Here is a 20,143-nt window from a genome sequence, read left to right as displayed (position 1 = left end):
AGTAAACCAGTATAAGCTGGGGAGTCTCTTACCTGCAACAGAAAGCAGCCTAATATAGTCCTGTTTGATCTCTCTCTGCCCCTCCTGTCTGCTTCTGACTCATCCTGATTGTGTTCAGGGACAATATGTGGACTCTCTGTCCAGTCCATGTATGTGCATGCATGCACACATGCGTTTCAAATCCTAAGCCGATGAATTGGTTTGGGTTCATTGTTTTGAACATGTAGCTGATGTTTCATTTCTCTGGCATTCATGAAAATAAGAGTGCATTGCACTCTTCAAATCGCATTCCTGAATTTTGCTGATTAATACACTTCAAAGCATGCTGATGTTCGCATGAATCGCCAGAGAACTCTGAGGCCAGTGTTTGTTCTCCTGATGGTCTCTCCTAGCATCAGTTTGATACCTGAGGGCAATGCTTTTCCACGGGACAGAGAGCCTAGAAAGATAATCTACAATTGGCCTTTCCTTATTTATTAGATTCCAGATACATAGGACCAGGATAGACGAATCCCAGGGCATCTGACTTACATGGGGGTCTTTGGGAGAACATATACAGAGGCAGAAATCTGTACAGGTGAGTGAGTGATGCTGCAATGAGGGGCTGCCATTTTAAAAAATATATACATCTTAAGAAGCCATTCCAGCCATATCATCATTAGAAAATAAAACCATCTCTCCACATAGTGCTTTTCTTTGGTGCTGTTCCATGGGCATGGATTCCGGGCCCTTCTGCTTCAGAAGTCTGTCACCCTCCACTTTTCCCATCTGCATGGGGTGGGGAGGGGCAGCTGGAGGAACAGTGGCTCTGGAAACAGGGTGCAAGTTCCTCCAAGGCCCTGCTCGGCCTCCTGACGCCCTGCTCTGGTGTTCAGAGCCTCTTGCTTTATCCTTCAGTTGAGCCCTGGGAAATAAAAATCAGTTTCTTGTATGCAAAACCTAGGACGTGCTCTGCAGATTCCCGGGCGCCGGTCTGGAAGCTTTAGAAAGGATGGGGACGGGGACACCAAAAAGCACCCAGCCAATACCGTCTCTCCATGGTTGGATTTTTATATTTTATTCTTGGTTTGTTTCCAAGGACCTGGATCAGTGAGTATGAGTGAGAAGGGCTATTTCCTCTTTACAGATGTTCCGGGAATGGCAGTTAAGGGGATAATCGAGTTCTGCTCTTTCTGGGGGAGAGGGGATCCTAAATCCTCCTTACGTCACCACCTCCCACTAAGATGTGTCTCTCTCTCCTTAGAGGTCCCTCACCTGGCCAGGCTGGGCTGCCAACAAAGAAGTTAGCCCCTAACATGTTTTTCTGAGTGTCCAAAGGAGCCAAGTACATGCCTGGGGCTTCCGCACTGGACTGAGTTCCTGCTGTCACCAACTGTTTCTGTTGCAATGGGACTCTTTAGTGTAAAAGCAGCTTCACCTTCTTGGCACCAAACCATCAGGACCTTTGTCCCCTCTTTGTCTGCTGGACGTGGCGTGTAATTCTGGGCCACTACAGAAGCCCTAGATTCAGTGAGGCAAAGCTGCCATGGGCATTCAACACCCACCCATCTGAACCTTACTGAGCCAGCCCCTAACTGTCATGCAGTTAGCCAGAGATGCCTTTTCCTAGAAAAGAAGGACTGCAAGCACCCGCTGTGGACAAGCCTCTGCCTGGACTGGCTGACAGCCCTGGTGCTCATGCCTGAGCAGGGAGTGGGGTGCTGTGAACAGGGCACATGGGCCACTGCTGCCTGCCTCTTCTTGCCAGCAGACAGCACAGAGAAAGAGGCTAGGGAGACTCCCACAGGCCAGACCCCAAATTCTCTTGCTGTGAGGTTTCTCCAGTTCAGAGCCTTCGGGCACAGCCCCTTAATCTTATGTGTTGTAGCCCAGGGGCCTTTTCTTTGAATGTATGTCCACCTGGATCAGGGACAACAGGGATCTTAGTAGGGACTGTCCAGAGAGCTAGAGGATAAAGCTTCCCAGATCAGAGTCCTATGTCGACTTGCCAAATCTCAGGCCTTGGCTTTTCCAGAGACAAGAGGGAGGGGGGAGGAGCACACTTCGCGGGGCTGTAAGGTCTCCTGGATCCTTGAAACTTTCTATGTGAGTGCAAAATCCTAGAGCAACTCTGCAGCTTGCTGGGGTTTAGCAAGCCCTCCTGTGTGGGAAGCTGTTAGAACATCTCAGCACTGAAGTTCAGGCTGAGAAGTTTCGGGAAGGCAGTTCAAACCAGCAGCTGCTTCTGATGGAAAAGCAGTGGTGGGGGCCATGGAACAGGGTGTCTGGCCTCCCACAGGACCAGGATAGCTGAGTAAATGGCGCTTCTGCCCCAGTGCCCTAGTGATGGTTGTGAAATCTGTCTGCCTTTTCAGGTGAGGGGAGGTTGGGGTAGAATGGGGTGTGGGTTAGGGATTCCCCAGAAAAGGTGTCCAAGTAGGGTTGCTTTGACCTCTGTTTTAGAAGGCAGTGGAGTGGAAGGGGCACATTTCACACCTATCATGCCTGAAACCCAGGGGAGATCATCTAAGTCAGCACTGGACTGGGTATTCAGGGCTGCCCCTTGACTGGGCTAAAGCTGACTTCTGCAACAACTCACAGAGGTAAGGTGACCAAACTGTCCCAGTTGGGTGGGACTCAGGGGTTTCCCTAGACATGGGAGTTTCAGTGCTATACCTAGGAAAGCCCTAGGCAAATAGGGGGTGGTGGGTCACTCTACACAGCAGCCAGGATTATGGAGGTTCCACCAGGTGTGTCCAAGAGAGCTGAGCTAGAGCAACCTTCTTAGCCCAAGGGGGTTGAGGCACCCCTCCTTGTGGGTACTGATGGGCCCAACCCTTTGTAATGTAGGGGTGAGTGTCACTGGTGTCAACTGTTCCTGGAAACCAAGATGCATTAGGTGACCTCCACTAAGCTCCACCTCTTCAGGTTTCCCCTGCTGGCTCATCTCTGCTTCTGGGACTTTCTGTGCTCTGCAGAGATTGGTTTGGGCTTCACTCCATCCTGTCCTCATCATCCAGGACTGCCAGCCTAGAACTGGGGTTCCCAGGGTGGTGCTCTCAGATGGGGCCAAGCACCTGTACATCCCCCACTGCCCACAGGCCTGCCTAGACTGACCCTGCCTTTAAGGCTAATGGGGGTGGTGGGGGACAGCTGGGGGAGAAGCAGAAGAGCATTTCTGGGGAGTGTGGCCTGGACCCTGCTGTTCTCTGGACCAGCGCTGTTCCCTTCTAAAGACCCTGAAATTACCCTTGCTGGCTGAGCCCATGAGTGAGCTCTGAGGTAGGGGCAGGAAGCAGCAGGGGGGCTCCTGGGGAGGAGAAGAGGACAGGTGGGCACTGGTATAGGTGGCGACACACAGGAAGGTGTGCACCAAGGGTTGGGATGCCCAGGAGGACACATGAGTTCTGGCCACTATTTTTCTGTAGAGGAGCCCTGGCTGATTGCTGAGAGGACAGAGGGAAGGATGGGGCCAACTGGACTGTGGAATGGGCAGCCCTCCCCAGAGGACCTTGGAGTAGGCAGGCCCTTGGCAAGAGAGATGCTGTCATCCCTTGAGCACCTGTCCTCAGGAAAAGGAGAACCTCCAGGTGGTACCGAACCTGAGTTTGCTGGAGCCCTGGGCCCTGAGCACTACCTGCCCAGACCACGGACAGGAAGGCAGGAGGTGGGAGTTAGGAAATGTGCATGCTGCCTCTTGGTGGTTTGTTGGGGAAAGGTGGGTGCTTCCTCCAGTGTCTCCAGTCCCAAGGGGAGTTAGCCCTGGCTCAGGCCTCAGCACTGCCCATGGACAGGGAAAATCATACCAAAGAAAAAGCAGGTTACAGATGAGCCCCACGCCCTGCCCTCCCACCCCTGCTGCCCTCAGAAGTCTGCGCACACACGACCTGGAGGCAGGCTAAACTTCCCCCCCTTCCTCTGGGACTGCTCATAGCCATGATACAGGGGGTGAAGGTCGAGGCTGGTGGCTGTGGAGCTTTCAGCGGTGGTCTGTCCGTCTATGGGCGGGAGCTGGTCTGTGTGCTAGGCCATCAGACCTTGGCCTCCAGCATCTCCAGGAAGAGTTTGTGCATGGGCACTTTGCCCTGCAGTTTGACGCTGTAGAAGTGCTGCACAGCCTTGGCAGCCGTCTGCCGTAGCAGGGGCAGCGTGAGCAGCAGCTTGCCCGTCCTCCGTGGCTCCTCGTGGCGCTGGCTCAGCTCGTAGTCCTGCAGCGCCTCATGCAGCAGGTCCTGCAGCTTCTGCACAGCCTCCAGGTCTTCAATGTACATGGAGTCTGCAGACACAGAGACAAGCGTTAGCCGGATGGGCCACCGTGAGGCCCTTGGGCCTCTGCTTCAGATCCAGAATGCACACAGGCAGCTTTGTGTTCAAAATCTTCATTACACCAAGAGGGAAACCAAAGCTCAGAGAGGTTAAACTGACAGCCTGAAGTCACAGAGGCTAACGATGGAGCTAGGGCTCAGACCTACATCTATGGAGGACATTTCCTAGCAAATTACCAAGAGGTGGCAGCAGAGACCCCAAAGGGCTTGAATGTGAGGAGATCCGACAGTCACCTTGAGGGAACAGATGGACTCTGGAACCAGACTGCAGATTGGAGTCTTGCCTTCCTCATTTGTTAGTTTATGCCTTTAGGCAAGTTTTTAACTTCTCTATGCCTCATTTTCCTTATTTGTGAAAGTGGATAGTAGCCATACTTACCTCAAGGGGTTAAGGAGTTAATACAAGTCAAGAGCTTAGAATACCACTTGGCACAAATTACCTAACTAGCAATTGCAGCAGCAGCAGCACCACCACCACCACCATCATCACCATCACCACCACCATCACCACCTTCGTTGCCACCATCACCACCACCACCACCACCATTGTCACCACCACCACCACCATCACCACCACCATCACCGTCATCACCACCATCACCACCACCATTGTCACCACCACCACCACCATCACCACCACCATTACCATCACCACCACCATCACCACCATCACCACCACCACCACCATCATCACCATCATCACCACCCTCATTGCCACCATCATCATCACCACCACCACCACCATTGTCACCATCACCACCATCACCACCATCACCACCACCATCACCACCATCACCATCATCACCACCATCACCATCACCACCACTACCATCATCACCATTACCACCACCATCACCACCTTCGTCGCCACCATCATCACCATTACCACCACCATCACCACCATCATCACCACCACCACCATCACCACCACCATTGTCACCACCACCACCACCACCACCATCACCACCATCACCATCACCACCATCACCACCATCACCACCACCATCACCACCAACACCATCATCACCACCATCATCGCTGCCACGATTGCCACCATCACCACCACCACCATCACCATCATCACCACCATCACCACCACCACCACCACCATCTCTACTACAGCAGCTGCCACTACCAATATCACCTCCTCAGTGTAATTACTAACCTTACACCATGCTGGTTACAGAGTAGGGGGTGAAAGGGCTCAGCTCTGAGTCTGGTAGTGAGAAAGCATGGCTGGACACACAGGGCATGATGTGGAGAGAGCTGTTGAGAGGGCTTTGGATTCGCACCATGCGTTGGAGGTTCAAAGAAAACTTAGCTAAATCTCAAAGGGGTAGGGAATTTCCAGCTAACAGCTGGGTTCCAATTAGGTTAGAGCCTAGAACCTACTACCCAGATTGGGGGAAAATACCAAGCATTCTTTTGACGTTTCTTAATGATTCTGGGCCACCACCCTGAACTGTATGGCTCAGTGATGCACACCCCCCTTTCCTCAGAAGTTCTGGCATAGGGCTGTCAAAAAGGCTGGGTGAGCTTACTGAAATCCTCAAAAAGGTAGGGATAAAACTTGGCAGGTGAACTCACTGCCCTACCCACCTCCATGGAACATAACTCCCAGGGGTGTAAATCTCCCTGACAATGTTGGAAAGGGCTCCCAGGATGAGCCAGGACCTAGTATCACGGGATTGAGAAAGCCTTCTTGCCCAAAAGGGGAAAGAGAGAAATGAGACAAAATAAAGTTTCAGTGGCTGAGGTATTTAAACAGTTGAGAGGTTATCCTGGAGGTTATTTTTATCCATTATAGAAACATCCCTTTTTAGTTTATGATGCATTCGGGTGAGGGAAGTACCTGAAATTGTTGAACTGTGTTCCGGCAGCTTTGATCCTTGAAGATGATTATCTAACTATATAGCTTTTACAATGTAACTGGGTAATTGTGAAGACCTTGTGTTTGAAGTTCCTTTTATCCGTGGTATGGACAGAAGAGTAAAAAAATAAGGATGAAAATAAATAAATAATAGGGGGAGATAAAGGATAAAAAAATGGATAGATTGCAATACTAGTGGTCAATGAGAGGGAGGGGTATGGGATATAAGATGTATGAGTTTTTTCTTTTTATTTCTTTTTCTGGAGTAATGCAAATGTTCTAAAAATGACCATGGTGATGAATACACAACTATGTGATGATACTGTGAGCCACTGGCTGTATGCTTTGGATGGACTGTTAGTGTTTGAAGATTTCTCAATAAAAAAAATATATATTTTTAAAAAGCGTGTGCCTTGTAGCATGGTGGTGAGGATTAAAGGAAAAAGCACATCACCTGGCACTTGTAAGCATATAATAAATGTTAGCTATTATTATCATTATTGTGGGGACTTAGACTGGGAGCAGTGCTCTTGCAGGGCTGGGATGTCACTGGTCACATACCCAAGTTTCCTCCACATTTTTTCTGCCCCCCAATACTAACGACCTCTTAGCCATTGGGAGATGGGGCGTGACTCCATTGCCACAGCTTCTGCCCTTTTATAGAGTACTCACCCGAAATGAGGCAGGTCCCTTAAAGGCCCAGAACTAACCATCCAAACTCCCTGACTCCCGCTTGTCCCCTCTCCCATCCTCCCTCCTCCCCCACCTCTCCAAGGAGGCCAAAGTTGGCAGCTGCCTTTAACTAAAAATGAAATAAAATAACATTGCAAGATTAATTTCTTCGCAATCCATCAGCAAGTCTGTATCGATGGCATTGATAAACTGTTAATTACAAAATCAATGGCTATGAATTTTTTCTGCTGTCAGGCAGCCTTGAGAAGGCTGGAATGCAAGGTGAAAGACGGCCAGCAGACTCCCACGGGGCTGGGGTTCGGGGCCAGCATCTGTGCGCTTTGCTCTCTGTTTAGCTTCAGTCCCCAGAGCCGCTGAGACCCATGGAGGGCTGGGTCATCCTGTCCCATCCACTCAGCCTCACAGTGGCCCTTGGGCTCTCTCCTATAGGGACCACCTCAGTTGCCACCTGCCCCATCTGCCCATCTCTCCCTGCCACTGCCTATGTGATTTTCTGATCTTGCTGCTTGGGGCAGGTCACTCCTCTACAACCTTTCATAGCTCCCCTGTACTGACTCTGTTAACAGTCCAATCCCTGTCAACCCTGAAGCCTCTGGCCTGATCCCAAACTGCTTTTCTCCCTTTACCTCCAAATAGGCCTGTCCTCCCCCATTTCCTTGATAGTACCCCTTGAACTCTTATTCTCTCTCTTCCTGCCCTCCTGAATGTCCCCTTGCTTTAAGAACCAGCTCAAATTCTACCTCCCCAGCAGACCGTGATTTATATCTCCCTCCTTGAAACATCCCAAGCCCTTCATGGGAGCCTCCCTTATGCTCCAGCTCACCTTCTCTCTCTCTGGTATGTTCATGTTCACGCCTTATCTCCCCTACTGGATGGAAAGCTCCCTGAGGGCGGGGGCTGCATCCAACCAGCTTCATGTTCCCAGGCCCCCAGCACTACACTTGGCAGAGCTGCACCAAAAGACGGCGAACTAGACAGCATTGAATGCCCAGTCTGTGCCAGGCCCCATGCTGGGGATATTACAGGCATTATTTCCTACTTGTATTTGCCACAAACTGTTGCTCTCCCTAGTTTAAATATGAGAAAGCTGAGGCCCAGAGAAGAGAGGTCATTTGACACTTGGCAAGTAGGTAGCAGAAGCAGGATTTGAACTCAGGTCTAACTGACTCCAAAGAATGTGCTTTAAGCCAGTGCTACTCAGTGTGTGGCTCAGACAGTTCTGGGCGCCCTGTGTCTGCTACCCTCCCTGGTAAGATAGGTATAGAAATAGAAAATAAGCATTTAGAAACTTTGTAGCAATTGGGCAGAATAAATTTTATGTCTGTTGAATCTAATATTTTTTAAATTGGCCTTGTGTTTTATACATATCTTTATTTCATTTGTCTAACTCATTTTTACTGTATTTTACAAAACGGTCAGTTCACAATGGATTGAAAATTTTTTTTTAATTTAAAAACTGGTTCTTCATTCCAGGTTCTTTGAAGAGAACTGTGTTACACCGTGATTTAAAAAGTTGTGACTCAGTTAAAGGTATAAACCTGTGCCTTTTCAGCATCAACTGAGATTATCAAATGTTCTTTTTCCTCCATTCTATTAATGTGATTTCTTTGCATGGATTGATTTTCTTATGTTAAACCATCTGTAAATTCCTTGAATAAATCCCATTTGATCATGGGGGAAAAAAAGTACAAACCTAAAATTGTGGAATTGTAACTCATGTCAAACTCTGAAATATGTTCTACAACTAATTGTGGTGCTGTGCTTTGAAATTTATTGCTTTTTTGTGTATATGTTATTTTTCACAAAAAAAGAAAGAAAAAAAAGTCGATTGCGGTGATAAAAAAAAATATTTAAGCCTTCTAGCCTCCTATATTCTGGAGCAGCTAGAAGGAAAAATCTGAGAGGACGGTATGGCAGCCCATGGCAAACTCTGGGATCTGTCCTGTAACTACTTGTTGAAGGGTGCTTTGAAAACTATTGCTTTTTTACTTTTTTGTATATGTTACACTATACAATAAAAACGTTAAAAAAAAGAAAAAGAAAGAGCACAAAGCAAAATATCTCTATGTTCTTGTCATAAGAAAACCTCAAAAGAATAAATGCTGAAAGGTTCCTCTTAACTTCCAGATACAGCATTTGTTCTATGTAATATACAAATGGTTGAGATTCTGGAAAAACAAAAGTTCAATGAAGAATTATTATTGCTGAATAAATTTGCTCTTGGGAATCAGATATAAAAAAAACAAAACAGCTGTGGCTCAGCAGGCTCATTACCGCGGACCCGCTTAGCAGCACAGCTCCCGTCTGGTGACAAGAAGCCCCAGCGTCTTCCGGTCTTCCCAGGGCCTCGCGGGTGGCCCTGGGGCACAGATGCCCTCCCCCCGCACCCCATACCTGCCCTTTACCTGAGTTGGCGAGCGCCAGGGCCTTGAGTGTCACAAACTCCTCCTTCTCCACTTTGAGCTTCTTGTACCTGCGCACCAGCTGCAGGATGGCCCGGTAGAGCTCGAGCAGCCCGGCGAGGCGGGAGTGCTCCTCGTCCATGATGTAGTCCTCCGCGTACACCAGCCTGTCGTCGTAGGGCAGCGAGCGGTACACGATGCCCAGGATGAGAATCTCCATCCAGGCGCTCTGCAGCAGGCTCATCTGGTCCCCCAGAGAAAGACTCGAGAAGCCTGCGGGGAAGGGGGTAGGGGGCAAGGGTCACGACGGGGGAAGGGCGGGTCCGGGGTCTCCCCGGGGCTGCCTCGAGGGCCGGGCGGGTCCCGGACAACTGTGCACCCTGCCCGGGGGGCCCCTCCCGGTGCCAGCTTAGTGACTGGGTGAAGGAGTCAGACCCGGAATTCCCAGGAAGGCTGACATCATAAGCTCTCAGCCGATGCCGGCAGCTGTTTTTATTATTATTTGCCCTGCGGTAGTTTTCAAATACCTGTAGAGGCTTTTTGATTACTCAAATGCATTTGGAAATTAGGGAGTTACTGAATTCATAGCAGAGACAGGAAATGGGAGTCACGGGCCCCTTCCTTTTTGGGGAATTTCCAAGTCCCCCCTCTCTACTCCAAATGGGAGAGGCTCTGGTGTTTGAAATGACCTCTGAACCTCTATGCGATGCAGACTCGTAACTGGGCTTGGGTTCACTGGTCCAAGCTCAGCTGTTTCTGGCCAACACAGGCCCAGTGACAACAGCGGGGGGCTGCTAGGAGCTCAAGAGCCCCAGGTCAGAGGGCACTTTCTGAGAGGGCAGTCTGTCCTCTAGGGACCCCATCAGCACGAGCCATTGCTTTTCACCTAATGACTCCACAGTCCTGCATTCCATGAGCTTGAAAGCGTGTCCCCCTGCTGGTGAGAAGGAAGTGACTCCCTAGTGAAAGAAGGCTGGGGTAGGGATGGCTCTATAGTTATGGCCCAGTCTTGTCCACTGTGCTCTGGAGATTGCCTGGGTTTGAATCCCACCTCCCCATTTACTTGCTGTGAAAGTCACATAATTTCTCAAACCTCAGCTTCCTCATCTATGAAATGGGTATAAGAATGGTGCTTGCTTTGGAGAGTGGGGGTGGGGGCGTGGCTAAATGAGACAATGATTATAGAACATTGGAAGAATCTACTGAGCTAATAGTTTACTACTATTATTGATGGTGAGATTAAAATCTTCATCCATAAAATAATAATTATATGCTGGAATAGCATCGTAGCTGCACTTAATTTAGGCAAATTCAGTGAAGCTCCATTTACAGGAAACAAAGAAAGAAAAGGAAAGACGGAGACAGAGAGAATGAAAGGAAGGAAAAGAGAGAGGGAGGGAGGGAAATAATACATTTTTAGACATCTTGGCCACTAAACACAAGCCAGTAATTTAACCAGGGTTTAAACAGAGTCTCGGTGATTGGTTCCAACATCAGAGGACAAAACTGACCATTGTAGGCTTACTGAAAGAAGGAAGAGTATCCATAAAGCCATTTGTACTATACATCACAGGCAATTTAAGGGATTTTCAGGGGTAATTTTGTTTTCCTCCATTTGCTGACATAGCTCTACCCTTGCCTGGCTGCAGTTTTAAGGTGTGCCAACCTCATGGGGCTACACTTGTCACCACTCTGCACACACAGGGATGGGCCCTCAGCAAATCTTAGCAATCTCAGTGGCCACATGTCTTAGTTTGCCAGAGCTTCTATGACAAGCACCATACACCAGATTGGCTTTACAACAGGAATTTATTGGCTCATAGTTCTGGGGGCTAGAAGGCCATAATCAAGGTGTCAACAAGGCCATGCTTTCTCCCTGTAGTCTGCAGCTCACTGCAATCCTTGGGGTTCTTTGGCTTGTCCCTCTGTTTCCCATCACATGGCAAGCTCTCCCTCTGTGTCTTCCAACATCTGCTGACATCTGTCTTCTTCCTGTGTTTTTTTTTCCAACTAACTGCATCCAAATTTCCTCTCTTTCTATAAGGCCTCCAGGAATAAGGATTAAGGCTCACCCTGATTCCGTAGGGTCACACTTCAATAGGATCTTAGAAGATCCTATTCATATACGAGTCCACAGCTGATCAACTGAGAAACACATCTTCCAAGAGGTCTATTTACAAATGGGTTCATGAAATGTGGACAAAGTAAGTCCGAGTGAACCACAGGAAGAAACGAGAAGTCGGTGGAAACTGGAAGAGCAGACACAAGGACAGCGAGCTTGCCATGCAATAGAAAGCAGAGATGCCAGCCAAGGAACCCCAAGGACTGTGGCAAGCCAGCATCAGAACACTACAGACTCCAAGAAAAGGATGGCCTTGCCAGCACCGAGGCTTTGGACTTCCAGCCTCCGAAACTGTGAACCAATAAATTCCTGTTGTTAAGCTAACCCCACTATGTGGTATTTGTCATAGCAGCTCAGGCAAACCAAGACCCATGCTGCAGCTGTTACTGATATTGTCACTGTTACTGGCTCCCTGTAGGCATCACTCTCTTATCGTCTTGAACAAGCCTGGAGACCTGAGGGCCTGAGCTTCCAGATTCGCCCACCTCTTTGGGCTTCCATGTCTACACCACCTCTCATCTGTTGTCCTCTGTCTCTAACAGTTTTCCACCTCGTGCAGGACTGTTCACCCCCTGGAGCTAGCCCCCCTTCTCTTAGCCGGCTGCCCTTTACCATGAGTTTCCTCCTGGTTTGATCAACAGGATTCCCTGGTCCTAGTTGCACTGCCTGGGCCTTGGATCACCCACTACCTGGCTGATGGAATCCATGGGTGATCAACAAAGGGCTAAAACGATTATACTGACACGCCATGAGGTGGGCTTGTGGATTGCTGCACTATCTTCGGGGAGAGGCCGCAGTGCACAGGGGGCAGGTGTGCGTGCATGTGTGTTCTCATCCTGATTCCAGCCATGGGAGAGGGGGCGTGGCTGCCTGAGGTGGCCGGCGGAGCCAGGAGGCAATAACAGATAGATAGAAATGGACATCCAATTTCCCTTATCGGCCTCTGAGTAGGAGAGAGGCCTTGGGTGACGTTAATTAACAGATACCAATCAGCTTGCACATGAGGGTGTGTAAATGTAGGGAGGTGTTGGATTGGGCTGGTGGGGGTGGGGGGTGATGTCTGAAAGCACAAAGACTGGGAGGGAAGATGTAGAGGGGAACAGGGAAGAAGTTAATAGACAATTGAATTGGAAGGCGGCAGAAAGGAAAGGTGAAGAGTTAGGCTTCTGCAAATAAAGGAGAAAAGAGCCCTTTGAATCTAATCATGCAATCATGATCTTTAGAAGAACATTACTAGCATGCTTCTGTCCTCTACTCATTAGGCAAGAATTTATTGAGCACCTACTAAGTGCCAGGTCTTGTGTGAGGCATTGGAAACAGAATGGTAAGCTTGAACCAGAACTGGTCCCTGACTTTCAGAGCTTACAATCAAGAAAGACGCACACCAAGAATAACAAGTCAACGTAAAATTGCAATTGGAAGAAGACCCATGGCACACTGTAAGGCTGTGAGAATACAAAACCGGGGAGCGAGGCCCAAACAAGACAGGGAAGGTCTGAGGAAGAGGAGACTGTGGGGCTGAGCTCTGAAGGGCACATGTGACAAGGCACCCACCACGGTGCATATGGATAAACAGCTTATGCTCCCTACTCCCTGGGCTCCCTGGGAGCATGGACACTGCGCTGGTCGTCTTCATAGCCCCCCACTGCCCGGTTCTGTGGCTGGTGCAAAACAGGCACCCAATAAAACTCAGCAGCTCAGAGGTCAGATTGTGCAAATACCACTCAGCCAAGGAAATGTGACAAGAGAGTCTGATTGGACCCACTCAGTCATTTGAACTCAAGTTTGACTTTATCTGCCTTTGCCTATTGTATGTGTCCATAAGAGACCTAGATAGACCTACACTTTGGTGAGAAGGGAAGGGCAGGTGGTGGGAGGGAGGGAGAGAGTGACTTAGAAACTTTTGTGTCACCATCCAAGGATGTACCTGTGAGATCTGTGCCCAGACCTCTGTATCAGGCTGGTCTGAATAGTGATATGGCCCCTGATTTCTTTCTTTCTCCTTGAGCATCTTCAAAAGGAACTACAAGTAGCTTTGAAAATTCAAATGTACCTTCCAAATAGTGTATATAGGCTGCTTCGTTTTGTGCAAGAAAGAGGAGAGAATATTTGATATTTTCTAATATTTCATAGTTCAAATGTTTTCAAATACTTGCAAAAAGAAACACTACAAGGAAAAATGCGAAGCAAAAAGTTACCTCTAGGAGGTAGGAGTGGGAGGGGGCAGAGATGAACATGAGATTTTTTTGTGTATTCATTTTTGCCCACTTTTGGCTATTGAACTATGTCATTGTTTAAGATGCTCAAAAATAAAATCAAGTCAAAAGTAAAATGAAAAGCATGCTCGCTTGGACCTAGCAACTGCACTGCTAGGAATTTCTCCCAAAAAGAAAAGTAGGCATAAATACGCACAGATGAAAGTAAAATGGTGTTTATGTGATTATTGATTGTATTTACTCCAAGAGTGTAATACCTGTCTTTATTATACAAATGTAATTGATGCCATTATTAGTTACATTTAAAAGCCACTATGAGGACAACGCAGAACTGTTCGTGTGGATGTGGGAAGAAGATGGCCCAAGAGGGTAAGGGAGACTGAACCGTTAAGAGAGAAGAAGGCCAGGACCAGGTAGTTAGTCTCCTGCAATCCCAGCTGGTCCCCGGCTGTGACCTTGGGCAAGTCAAACCTCTCTGTGCCTCGTCTATAAAATGGGAATAAAAATAGAACCTAACCTTATGGGGTTGTTGGGATTGAATGAACAGGCGTGCAGAGAATTTAGGGAACCACTTAGTACATGGTCAGCACTGGTATTTCATATAATTAAATGAAAAAGGTAAACAAAAAGTTATAATATGGTCTCATGGTGGGGGTAGAAAGAAAGAAAACACACACACACACAACCACACACACACAACCTCACACACAGGTTTGTACCTGCACTGGAAAGTCTCAGAAGGACACTTAAAAAAAGTCAGATGATGCTTCCCTCTGGGGAAAGGAAATAGGGGATTAGGGGTAGTCTCTACCCCTCTGACACACCTGACATCTTTACCAGGAGCATATATTCTCTTATATGAAGCCAAAACAACACTCGTCTCTGTCCTTTAGTTAAAACACCCTTCACTCTGTTATTCTGTGATTGGCTGTCTCCTTCTCCATGAAGTAATCAGCAATTCTGGGACAAAGGGGTTCCTCTGGGAGCAGAGGACTGGCTCTGACCCCATACCACATCACTCCCTGGGGCTCAAATGGACCCTGCCCGGGCTGGCTGCTGCAGCCCAGAGCCCCTGACCCCATACCACATCACTCCCTGGGGCTCAAATGGACCCTGCCCGGGCTGGCTGCTGCAGCCCAGAGCCCCTTCCTCCCCAACTCTGGGTCTGCCACCTTGAGATCTGCTGCCCCAGGGCAGTTGTCTTATCCGCACCAACTGATCTAAGAACATTCTGGCTCTTCCCAGAGCCTCCACCCCCCAAGGGTTTGGCAGCAGGAGCCCTAGAATTTTTTTAAAAAGCACATAATTTGTGGCAAGTGGAGTTCATAATCTGTTAATTTATTATCGTTTCTGTCGACCTGGAGGGCCATTAGCAGAGGTAATAAAGGGAGATGTAATTATAGGATCTGAGGCCACTCCAGACACAGCTGCTGTCACTCGGCAGCCCATATTTCATCAGCCGCTGGCGTTCTTCTCTCCCTAGTGGGAGCCAAACAGTGACTACCCGGGAGCAGGGTCTGTAGAGGGTCCCATGGGGAGGAGACCTCTGGGGGCCCCCTGCAGGGGCTCTGCAAACGTCAGCCGGCAGCCAAGGTAATGGTGACTCTCTAGGGGTCAGGCAAGAGAAGCCCCTCCTGGCTAGGTAGCCTCTAGGTGGCCTTGGAGGGGAGGATAACAGACTAATAACATTTTGAGGCTGCTTTTCATCAAGCGATACCCATTGCCTATTAGAGACGGCTGGCTCTCCTTATCTCTCACTCAAGGGAATAAGAGCTGAACACTAAAGATTTGGGCTCGCCCTCTGGGCAAACCAACACTTGCAAACATTCAACTCAGGGTAAAGACCTGGCGTTTGGGACAGGACCGAGTTCATTCCGATGTAAAACAGGGGAGCTGCTATTCTGGAGCAAATCACAATCAGCCCCAAGTTTCCTGTGGAGTTTGTGAAAGTGTCCTGCAGGTTTAAAAATATGAGCAAAAGGCAGGGGAATCCTGGGACATGAGCTTGCATTCAAACGCTCCACCCTTCTAACTCAGCCAGCCTCCTGGAATGTATCGACTTCTGTGTGGCAGCATGAGAAGTTGTGTTCACAGCATCTTATTGTCCGTCTGGGTTTTTTCTACCTGGGCCCCATCCATCGCTCCGGAAGGCCTACCTCGTGCTCTGCTCTCTCGCCCTGCAGCCCACGGAGCCTTCCTGCCTCCAAATTCCATCATCTGCCTCTTCTCCCTGTGTTCTAAATATCTGCCTTGTCATGTCAGAGAAAAGGGAGGGGAGAAATGGGTGGGGGTAAAGATGAAACAGGATGGGCCATGGGTTGGTAGTGACGGAAGCTGGTGATGGGGCGTTCTTTATGCAACTACTTTTGTATGTGTTTGAAATTTTCCATAATAAAGTCTGTTTTGTTAAATATCCATCTTATTCCCACATGGGATTCTTGGGGCAGAAATTTTCTAATTCTTTGCATCAGCCACAGCTCTCAACAGCAAGAGAACTTGCACACTGTGTGTGCTTAATGAATGCATGCAAAAGCAAGTGTGAAGGGGCTCTCTCCAGGCCAAGCCCTGGGCGGGAGGCTGGAGGCTATTGCTGTATATGACACGGTTTCCTGTGCTGCAGGAAGGGGGCTGGGGGTCCTCCTCAAAGTCTGTTCCAGAGCAGTCTGAGTGACCAGTCCTTCCTGTCTGGCCAGAAACCAGATGTCCTGGAGCCAATATGGGTACAGCCCCCACTTGCATCCTCCATGCCCAACCTGTTCTCTCTCTCTCTCTCTCTGAAATGGCTACTGAGCCAGTCTTAGGATGAATTTTCCATCTAATCTGAGATGAGATTAAGTTGATTAGTTTAAAAATATCAGGCACTTGATGTATCATCGCCTTTACTATGAAGTTTACATGCAATGGCAGGAGACTCTACTAATTAATTTTACCTTAAACACTGGAAGGTCAGGCCCAAATAATTCAGAATGCAGATTTATGCAAAATAGGCAAATTAGCGTTTGAGACAGACAAATGAGCTCCTCTATTTATTTAATTTTTTGATCAAAAAGAATTCAGGGCAGGTCACAGTGGCTCAGCAGGCAGAGTTCTCCCCTGCCATGCTGGAGATACAGGTTTGACTCCCAGTGCCTGCCCATGCAAAAAAAAAAAAGAATTCAGCTTTGGACAAGGAGAAATGACAATACGAAAAGAGGCTTTTATTGCAATTAATAACAACAACAGCCGTGGTAACAGTCTCTGCCATTGATCAAGCACTCATTATGTGTGGGGGCTGGGCCAAGTGGGCGCCATCCTCCCAATTATCATGTGGGGGTCAAGGGGTGTTTGGTTATGGTCCCATTTTACAGATAAAGACACTAAAGCTCAGAAAAATTAAATACCTTTCACAAGGCCAGTAAGGGTAGAACTAGGAACAGATCCCAGGTCTGCCACGTTCCAAAATCTATGCCCTTAGAAAGCACTTTGCTCTATTCACCACCCTCTTGGTTTGAAAGCCACAAGCTGGAGATGGCGCTGGGAGGTGGGGAGGCACAGAGAAGGATGGGTGCAGGGAGACAGTGTCTTCAGGTCTCACTCTGTACTGCCTCCTGGTCTCCCTCCATTCCCTCGGAGGTAGTGCGAAGCTGGGAGGTTAGAAGGATGGATCATGTCTGAGATAAGAAGGGAGCAGCATCCCAGGGGGCCACCAGCAGCCGCTCCTGAGCTTTGCTCTGATGCAGAAACTGGTCACTCCAGAAGCGGAGTGTGAGCCGGTGGGTGGGCGCAGGGGCGGGGTAGCTGTACCTGATTTGGCCCTGGGTTAGTGGAGCAATCCAGGCTGAGGTGTCTTAAGCAGTGGCCTGACCTCCTATCTGTGCTGAACCAGCAATGGGCAAATTCAGAAACTCCTGAGTGCATAATCCCAGGAGGCTGAGCTCCTTAGTGAGGACACACCAGCCCAGATCCCCGTGAGCTCACCCCTGAGTCAGAATCCTGGACACCACCAGGAGCTCCCTGCAGAGGGAATTCTAGGCTTCCTGCCAGCTAAGGTTCAGCCAGAACCACCGCTGTGCCATCCATCTCTCTGTGAGCCCCTCTTCCCAGGAAGGCTCCTCCTGCGATCTGCGCGCACACAAGCTCTTACATACATGTAAGGGCTTTCTGTTCCCCACACCTCCATCAACTGTGGGCTTGGCGTCTATATAGGACACCTTTGTCATATAGTCATGCATGCCATATTCATCTTTCAGAGCCAGTGACAAACAAATGATGTACAAACAAGAAGATAAACTGTCCCGTGTCACACAGCGAGTAAGAATTTAAGTCCGCGGTGGATCTTTACCAGGATTACAGGGGTCTCTACCATACACCAAGAGCCAAAGTATTAGAATTCTAAAGGAGTTAAGGAATAAATTGCACGAAGACTTTAGGAAAGTCCCTAATATGTGTGTAATGCAGAGTAAGTGGGTGTTTTAAAAACCAACTCATACTGCTACCCAAACCATTAAGGCTGAAAGAGGAATTTGGGGCCATAGGCAACGAAAGGAAGTCCATAATGCCTAAAACACATCACACACACTTTCTGTGGTCGAAATGTTCTTAAAATCATAGATCCCAAATAAAGAGACGTTCCTTAGAGATTAAGCAAGGGGCAATAGCAAGTGAACAGCTGGTGCTAGCTCGGGCCAGGTACTGTGTCAAGCGCTCATACATGCTATCTCATTTCAGTCTCACATCAAACCCCATGAAGGAGGCCCTACTGCTATTTTCCTTTTACAGACAGGTCAAGTGACCTGCCCAGGGACATACAGTAAGTAGGTTGCAGATGCAAAATTTGAATCCGGAGCTGATTCCAAAGCCCAATTTCTTATCTGCTATACTCCACCTGCTTCTAATATGATGGAGGGTCAGTCCCTCATCCTTGTTGTTTTCTATAATAATTCCAATAAAGTCTACAGGAAAATCCTCCTCTTTCACTTTCAAAGTTCAAGGAACTTGCTCTTTCAATATTACCTATTATAGATCCAATCATAATATCCATCTCTAGAGTTGTAAGGTGTTTCAAAAAGCCCTCACCCCACATCTTTCTCCATCCCTGCACTTCCTAAACATTACCGGATCTTCCAAACACCTGCTCTCATCCACTCTTACAAGGAGAGAAAAAGAGCCCAGAGGGAAGCAGGCTTGCCAACACTTCACGAGCTCCTGGGTACCAAGCTCCCATTCATCAGAACCACGGCCACTGGGCAGGCAGTGGGGAGACTGGCTGGGAGCCCCTGGCTATATCTCCCCCTATCCCTACTAGACTCACCTGGGATGTGTTTGGCCCAGCCAATGATGACGACGAGCTCCCTGTCCGCCAGGTCGCAGAGAGTGGTCAGGGCCTTGATGTCCCCCTCAGGCATGCCGGGGGGAGGCATGGCGTAGAGCTTATCTGGCTCAGCCACCAGAAGGTATGAGACAATCTTGGTCACTGCAAGGACCAAAGAGGGAAACATAAATGCCTTCAGGTCAGGGATGTAACCCAGGATGGGTGAGGAGGAAATGTCAGGCTCCTAAGATCCCTCAGAAAGGTCACATGTGGCTGTAAGGCTCCCTTTTTAACTCCACAAAGTTGCTGGCCGAGGAGATATGGGCTGTTGAAAAGTATCCCTCTCCATGGGAAATGGCCTGGTAAATTCTCCTGGGAGGACATTGCAGAGCAGCTTTGGGTAAGTGGTAAGGGGGCATGTTCTAGATGTCAGATCTCATGGCTTCTTAGATTGGGCTTCATTTGGTGCTTCATTCTGTGACCTTCACATGGAAAGGCCTTTGGAATGAAGCCCCAAGTACCCCATACCAGTGCCTGGTGCTGACGTCATCTCCCCAAATGATGCCAGATGTTCCAGGTACAGATGCTGGGGAAAAGGGCCTGGTCTGCCCTGGCACTCACATGGCTTTTTAGCAGGTGGAGAAATCTGTAGGCTCAAGTAGGGGCTGCTCTCTGAGTCCAGCCGCCGCTTGTACTTCTGGCGACCTCCACGTACTCGGTCAAGACGCACACCTATTGGGGAAGAAAGGGAGGTCTCGAAAGTTATTAAACATCACCAGTGCTCCCCGAATGTCGTTTGTATTTAAAAAGTGGCTACGTTCTTTTAGGGCTGAACCTTTTCCAGCTGCCCCATGGCCAGCCTCAAGTCAAGTGGCTGAATGGTCTTATAACATTGGAAGGGTCATGGCCCATCGCAGTTGCCACAGGCCTGCTCCTGCCACTCTGGGTTCAGCATCCTTCTGAAATTCATCCCAAGCAAACTTCAGCCCTTGAGGCTTTGTGTCTTCAAAGGGAAAAACACAATAAAAGCACTCCATCAAGTATTGGGAGGAGTCCCATTCTTTCAGATCTGCTTTGAATCCAGGGAGGGTGGGTTTAACTTCTCAAGATATGAAAGGGCTCCACGCCATTGGCAGGCACTTTGAAAGAGCTAAAATAAAAATTTTCAAACTTTTCGCCTAAAAAGCTTCTGGGTCCCATGGCAAAATTTAGGATCTGTCCTGTAATTACTTGCTGAAGAGTGCTT

General features: G+C 48.7%; 1 protein-coding gene across 2 annotated transcripts in view; it reads right to left on the bottom strand.

Moving 5' to 3' along the window:
- Positions 1–466: 466 nt before the first annotated feature.
- Positions 467–20,143, bottom strand: part of ESRRB (estrogen related receptor beta) — a 182,632-nt gene continuing 162,955 nt past the window's right edge. For both annotated transcript variants that reach the window (XM_077123144.1, XM_077123143.1), the window contains exons 4-7: positions 19,519–19,629; positions 18,898–19,059; positions 9,273–9,542; positions 467–4,255 (exon numbers count right to left, since the gene is read on the bottom strand). In XM_077123144.1, coding sequence (XP_076979259.1) covers positions 4,011–4,255; positions 9,273–9,542; positions 18,898–19,059; positions 19,519–19,629 — 788 coding nt within the window. In that variant the 3' untranslated portion in view covers positions 467–4,010. The remainder of the gene's footprint in view (positions 4,256–9,272; positions 9,543–18,897; positions 19,060–19,518; positions 19,630–20,143) is intronic.

Source organism: Tamandua tetradactyla, chromosome 12, assembly GCF_023851605.1.
Source record: "Tamandua tetradactyla isolate mTamTet1 chromosome 12, mTamTet1.pri, whole genome shotgun sequence".
Classification (NCBI taxonomy): Eukaryota; Metazoa; Chordata; class Mammalia; order Pilosa; family Myrmecophagidae; genus Tamandua; species Tamandua tetradactyla.
Note: the sequence above shows the minus strand (reverse complement) of the source record. Positions and strands in the feature narration are given on the sequence as shown.